The sequence below is a fragment of the Rhinolophus sinicus genome, linkage group LG04, assembly GCF_036562045.2.
Source record: "Rhinolophus sinicus isolate RSC01 linkage group LG04, ASM3656204v1, whole genome shotgun sequence".
Taxonomy (NCBI): Eukaryota; Metazoa; Chordata; class Mammalia; order Chiroptera; family Rhinolophidae; genus Rhinolophus; species Rhinolophus sinicus.
Genome location: NC_133754.1, coordinates 60,774,641 through 60,780,717, shown reverse-complemented (window position 1 = coordinate 60,780,717; position 6,077 = coordinate 60,774,641). Strand labels below are relative to the sequence as shown.

Sequence of the window (6,077 nt, the reverse complement as noted above, 5' to 3'; positions counted from 1 at the left end):
TCAATATAATAACCATTTTCTCTTCCTGTATGGATTAAAAGAAGTTTAAAAAGTAAATTTTGGGCAAATAACTAATTTTTATTTTCCCTTGATTGGTATTTTCATTGTCTAGGCAGGTATAACTCAGAATTTAAAGCATGAGTTATAAGGTAAATACTGAGACTATCCTTTGGTATTTATAATCATGAGCCACAACTATAGGTAGTTGAATCACTTATGTCAGATGGGGAGTCCAATAGTTTTATTTTGGAAATGTTCCAGCTTTCGAATGGTACTTCAGTACAAAAAAAACCCCACATTCATCATTTTATGTCCATATCTCACTTACTGAAGGAAAACGATACATTGGAAATCTATACGGCAAGGTCATATTTAATGTATAATCTCAATAAAGAGAATGTTGTAGGTCCTATAGCAACAGTTCTGATGATAACCCGTAATTGTTCCTTATGGCGCATTGTGAAGAAGGGACAGAAAAAGATTCATTTGTCCTCCGTCCTCCAGATAATGGTATCTGTAATTTTTCTTTAATGCTTTAGGCATTTGGGCAGATCTTCAGTCATGAAGGGAGGGGAAGAGGCTCACGAGCACAGGTAAGGATAGATGAGGTAGAAACAGTGTCAGTGTTAGCACTGAAACCACACTCCTAACCATTTTCTTTTCTACTGTGTTTACTTAGTAACTCAACAAATCATGCCGAGTATTAAAAATGGACAGCATTATCTGGCTGGACTTGGGTAAGATATGCCTAACAGTGGTAAACTAGCCAGAAATGTACATTTTCCTATTTGTGGCTTGATGGAACTGTCATCAGAGAAAGTAAACAGAACCAAAATGATTTAGTCGGTCATGCCCTAGATTTTAAGATTTTGAGCTATGGGAAATGAAGTTTTGATAATTAACTCTAGTTTCTAGGATAAAGTGGGGCTATGTAAAGGCCTCTTTGTGCCAAGATCCTTCCAAGAATGGCATTTAAATTCAAATGTAAAAACACTGGAGATCTTGGGGTGCCAGTCTGATGGAGAGGAATCATAAGCTGTTGGAGGACTTAGTGCAGGACCCCGTTCCCGGGGCATGTGGCACACGGTAGGGAAGCAGCAGCTGCACCTCATGACACATTCACATCAGCAAAACTGCGTAATCATTTGGAGGCAGAATGAAGTGCTGATGTCCTCGCTGGTACCGTTTAAGAGGTAAAAAGGTAAGAAATTCTTGGCTTGGGCACGGTCATGGTAGGAGGGGCTGATTCACCTTTTCTCCAGTGAGGTAGCTCCAGTTTCTAAATATCAAAATGATAAGGGTCACCAGGCTTCTTTGGTGCAGTGGGGAGTGCGAGTGTGCTCTGAAATGGTTTATGGCATTCTGCATCCGTCAGCGGAGGGTAATACTGCCTGTAGCAGACATAGGCACATGTCAGGCCAATCATGGATCCAACCAGTACATCTGAAGAGAGAGGAGAAAAAGTCTTCTCTTAATCATAATAGACTCCTAAACCATGTCAGACACCACACAGTATATAGAGAACTTGGCCCTCCGGGTTATTTTAATTGTTTGGGCTGCAAAACCCCACAATGCAAGGTTCATGGTTTCTTTAGGCTTTCTCACTTTTATCATATAGTTACAGATGATCATTTTCATGTTGTTCTCTAAATACCAAATCAAAACACATCTTTAGTTAAATAAGTATAATAAGCCTTTTTCCAAGTACACTAGATTTTTTTTTTTTTTGTAGAACTAAATTTTTAGTTTTGGATTTTTTTTTTTTAAATTAAAGTTTATTGGGGTGACAATTGTTAGTAAAGTTACATAGACTTCAGGTGTACCATTCTGCCTTACATCATCTATAAATCCCATTGTGTGTTCACCACCCAGAGTCAGTTCTCCTTCCATCACCATATATTTGATCCCCTTTACCCTCATCTCCCATTCCTCTTCCCCCTTAGATTTTTTTTTTTAAATTCAGAAGAATAAAGGTTCACTTCATGCTATTAACAATTTTAATTGTTTTTCATCATTTAAAGAGTTTAGAGGGCGCAATAAACTTCAGGATTTGCCTCTTTGTAAAAAAAAAATAATTTATTCTCTAAAATAGTCTCCTAAGGACCTCTGGGCAATGAAACCATTTTTTTTTTTTTTTTTTTGAATTGTGGGTTTTCTGTGAAGATATTCTGTACTTTGAATGTTTTTACTATATCATTCAGCTTAAATTTCTTTGGTTTAATTACAATTTTATGTTTTCTTGAATTTTATTTTTTTTCCTGAACAAAAATCTCATGACAATGAACTTCATTTTTATTTTAAGACAGTAAGTAAAAATCGAATTTTAGGTTGTACAAAATTTCTTATCGTTTATTCTGAACTTATGATGTTTCAATCAAAATAATGGAAAAATTAGGACATTCCTCCTTGGTAATCTCTTCAAAAGGTAACTGTACTTTCTCATCTCCCATACAGCTATAAATGCTCTTAGTACAGAACCCAGACCATCCCATACTCATTTATTCATTCAGCAGATACTTGGTGGGCATCTCCTCTACCAAGTGCTAGGGATAAAATGGTGAGTGATACACGGAAGCTTTTAGGGCATGAATACCTGGCTTACCTTGCCAGTGATGCTTGTAATCACAGGTGCGGGACAGTGCAATCACAGCTGCAAAAAGTAGAGGTGACAGAAAGGCACAAAGCCTCCAAGATTTCCCACGGCCTTGTGGTGTGAAGCAGTGTAACTTCCCTGCCAGGTAGAAAGAAGCAAAGGCCAGACCAGCAAATGCAACTAGAAGAGGAAAAACCTGTTAAGTATATGTCTTTTAAAGGAAGCTCCCTCACTCATCTGTAAATAGGAAGCGGGGGGATAGGAAGATGTTTTGTCCCTTTTTTGTATACTTCTGGAGTAGACCATTGATTTTGAGGGAGAAGGAAACAAAAGGAAAAATAAAGCACTTAGTGTCCCCAAGTTAATATTTAATATTTATCCTAAGAATAGTTTTTGGAATACTAGCTAAATGACTTTGGGCAGGTTACTGAACTTCTTGATGCTTAGTTTCCTCACGTATAAATGTGAATCATAAAAATAATAGTACCCACCTCATTGGGCTACTACAATATCAAATGAAGTAAGAATCGAAAATGCTTCAAAGCACCTGACACACAGGAACACTTCAATAAAGGTTAATATTTTTATGACTATTACAAGATTTCAGGATCTAGGCAAATAATACAACAATAATAAAATGTTCACATCTCACGAAGGTCAACTACCTCCCCTGTCTTTGAATATTTACCCTAATATTCGAGGCTCAGGCTTGTGAAATCTTGGGGTTCTTAAAAGGGGGGGTTCTCCAATTTCTAGATAGAAGAACAAGAGTAGTGAGATATTCCCGTCCTTACAAGATTCCTAGGCTAAATTCAATGACCCCTCCTCACCCCCCCCACAAAAAAAAGCCTAGAAGTCGAGTCCGCTTGGTATTCATACAGGAAGAATGTCCACTAGGGAAGCTCTTACGGCCCTCATTCACCACATCTCTGTCTCCCGTGCACATCAGGTCAGAATGGGCCTGCCCGTCAGGGAAGCAGCGGTAGAAGAAGTCGGGCCGTGGCCTGGAAGAAATGAGTATGGTCCCTACACAGATCATTTACGACTCCAGAAACTCATTTTTGGTGTATCAGACCCTAGTAATCCTCGTTACCTGTTGGTCAAATAGTGTCCCAGACAAAATAATGTGACTGGTTTAGGATAATCACCCCTGAGAAGCCTTATTTCCAGGGTAAACATTTAAATCAGGAGACAAAAATGCCCTAAAAAGGAATTGTGCTGGAGGGGCTAAGAGCAAGTCACAGCGCAGCTTCGAGGGTGCTCTAGGGGACACAACTCTGTCCGGGGCACAAAAGAGCCCAAGGGTCACCCGCAGGACTGAGAATAGGGAAGGGGGAAAGTGTTAAATGGGAAAAGATTAGACTGAGAATAAAGAAGAAAAGGACAAGGAGAAAGATGTGTGATGGCGTGCCATTAACCATCTCTCGCTGAAGTAAGGGCAGAGGCAGATACAGGGGGGCTAACTTGGTCACTTACCTCCCCACGATCAGTTTTATTATGTTGGTAAAAACACCATTCAAAGCCAGGGCAAGGCTGGCAGCTGGAAAGCAAAGAAACTTACTGTTAGTGGTACCTGCCGAGGAGGAACTGCAGTCACTGTTCTCATTAAGGCAGCAGCCAGGGCCTCTGCGACAGGAGTGGTACGGCCCCCACCAGCGCGGAGTATGAAAATAACTGTGGCCGTGGATGACCGACTGCTGTAGTACAGGGAGAATGTGTACTAGGCTGGAGACCTTTCCGGGGTGCCCATGACCCCGTGCATTTAGGCACAGCTAGAGGTTAACCAAGTTCTTAGTGCTGTCTGCCAGAGCACCACGTGGGACGCAGGGGAGATACAATTCAGGAACGTAGAACTCAGTGGCCTCCACACACCGAGGCCACAACTCCTGCCTTTTCATTCCAGCGGTAAGATAAGACAACACCAGGTAGAAAGGGCTGGTTCTTACCCAGACAGGCTTGTTTGCTGTCTGTTGTGTCTGCCTTCTTGAGACATTTGGCCAGGAGGATCAGAGACAGCGGAGAAAGAAACGCGATGACCTGAAACAGAATATGGCAAAGGTTAAAAAACAAACAAAAAAGCCCCACAAAACTCTACACAACTGGTTATTAAAGTAGCTCCTGCAGGGAAGGGGGATGGAAGGGACAGGAGCACTCACGTATCAGACCCCACTGGCCCCTGGAAAGGTAACGAACGCCTCGGTGTCTGTGGTTTAACGGGGCACTGGCAGTGCTGCAGTCAGTACACCATTACTCTACACGACCAGTTCGCTCAGACTATTCATTGTAAGGAACAGTGCTCACAGAACATGTCTGGAGCCAAAACAGACTAACATCTTGCTCTCTAAATCTGCATCTTAAACATTCGGAAGCAAAATCTTAGCACACCAACAAAGGGAGCACTACGCTTACGCTCCTTACGAAGAACATTTTGGAGCCAGAAGGACCCCTTTCCGCATTAAGCTCAGTAGTTAAGTATTACAGGCAGAAGGAAGGGCAAGTGAACGCACAAACATTGGCTTGGTAGGGAAATACTCTGCTTCCACATACGGATTCCGGTAAAGCCACATCTCCTCTGGTTGGATAAGCCTCTGGAAGGGAGGGAGAAGCTCTGTTACCCTAAAGGGGAAACAAAAAAGTGCTGAGCATGCTGGCTTGCTTCCTCCGCGCTTCGCGTGGAAGAACCCCGACCTCAGCTAGCTCAGGGAGCGCCCGGCCGAGGCGGCAGGCACCTTCCTGCCTGCCCTGTTACGGGTCGTCAGCCTGTCCGTCCTGCGTGCCCTGGGGTCTGATCCGCAAACCTCTTACAGGAAGGCCGCGAACAGTGCGATCCGCACTCCCAATTCAGCCCCGCAGGCCGCCACCGCCGCCTTCCCCATCCCCTCGCTCAGCACAGAGACAAGGCGCCGCGCTGACGTGGCAGCCGCTGCGGCGGGGACGCGAAGGCCGCCCCTGGGAGGCGGGATCTCAGCTGCTCAGCACCCGCTGGCGGGCACTCGGGGAACTGCAGGCAGACAACGCCATCAGCCACATTCTCACCCCAGGTAAGCAATCCAGGAAGTAGTAGTGGCAGCTTTGCGGTGTTCTGAGAGCGTCACCTAGCAAAAGGAAGGAAAAGCAAGCAGTGCTGTTCTCTGGTACACTTGGCAAGGAGCCAGCCTATCTCCCGGTGTCCAGCCAAGCAGCAGGCTGGCTACCTTGCCGTCTGATAAGCCAATGGGATGCACGTGACGAATATCTCCTCTTCATTTCTTTCACCAACCAGCTGGTGCCTCGATATTCTCATACCAAACCAAAGCAAGGAGCAACATTCTCCACGGACCTTTCCTCCACAAACACAAAACAAAACCCCCCACATTTTCAGATCCAAGTTTATTAGCAGCAGACCAGCATTTTGAATAAAGGTATACTTAGCTCTCGAGACACAGGACAGAGGCTGTGGGCCTCACTGGCTGAGGGGTGGACGTATTATTGGGTCATTCAGCCC

General features: G+C 43.9%; 1 protein-coding gene across 7 annotated transcripts; it reads right to left on the bottom strand.

Moving 5' to 3' along the window:
* Positions 1 to 226: 226 nt before the first annotated feature.
* Positions 227 to 6,034, bottom strand: PLPP5 (phospholipid phosphatase 5). 7 transcript variants are annotated; one of them, XM_074329660.1, is made up of 8 exons: positions 5,399 to 6,034; positions 5,101 to 5,209; positions 4,540 to 4,630; positions 4,070 to 4,133; positions 3,503 to 3,597; positions 3,282 to 3,345; positions 2,603 to 2,773; positions 1,306 to 1,443 (listed from the first exon to the last, which is right to left on the bottom strand). In XM_074329660.1, the coding sequence occupies exons 1-7, from the start codon at positions 5,467 to 5,469 to the stop codon at positions 2,623 to 2,625; spliced, it is 645 nt and encodes a 214-aa protein (XP_074185761.1). In that variant the 5' UTR covers positions 5,470 to 6,034; the 3' UTR covers positions 1,306 to 1,443; positions 2,603 to 2,622. The 7 variants fall into 7 exon arrangements, with proteins under 7 accessions (XP_074185756.1, XP_019603671.2, XP_074185757.1 ...); XM_074329655.1 differs by lacking the exon at positions 3,282 to 3,345 and having other exon boundaries at positions 227 to 1,443; positions 5,399 to 5,640; XM_019748112.2 differs by lacking the exon at positions 3,282 to 3,345 and having other exon boundaries at positions 227 to 1,443; positions 3,473 to 3,597; positions 5,399 to 5,632.
* Between the last annotated feature and the right edge of the window lie 43 nt (positions 6,035 to 6,077).

Bases quoted from the DNA above. Each gene is read 5' to 3' on its own strand.
- PLPP5 (XM_019748112.2), bottom strand. From the start codon at position 5,469: ATGGGGAAGGCGGCGGTGGCGGCCTGCGGGGCTGAATTGGGAGTGCGG. The intron at 2,774-3,472 runs GTATGAATACCA...TTCCTCTTCTAG, and splicing joins CCCTAGTGGACATTCTTCCT to TTGCATTTGCTGGTCTGGCC. The intron at 1,444-2,602 runs GTAAGCCAGGTA...CTCTCTCTTCAG, and splicing joins TTACAAGCATCACTGGCAAG to ATGTACTGGTTGGATCCATG.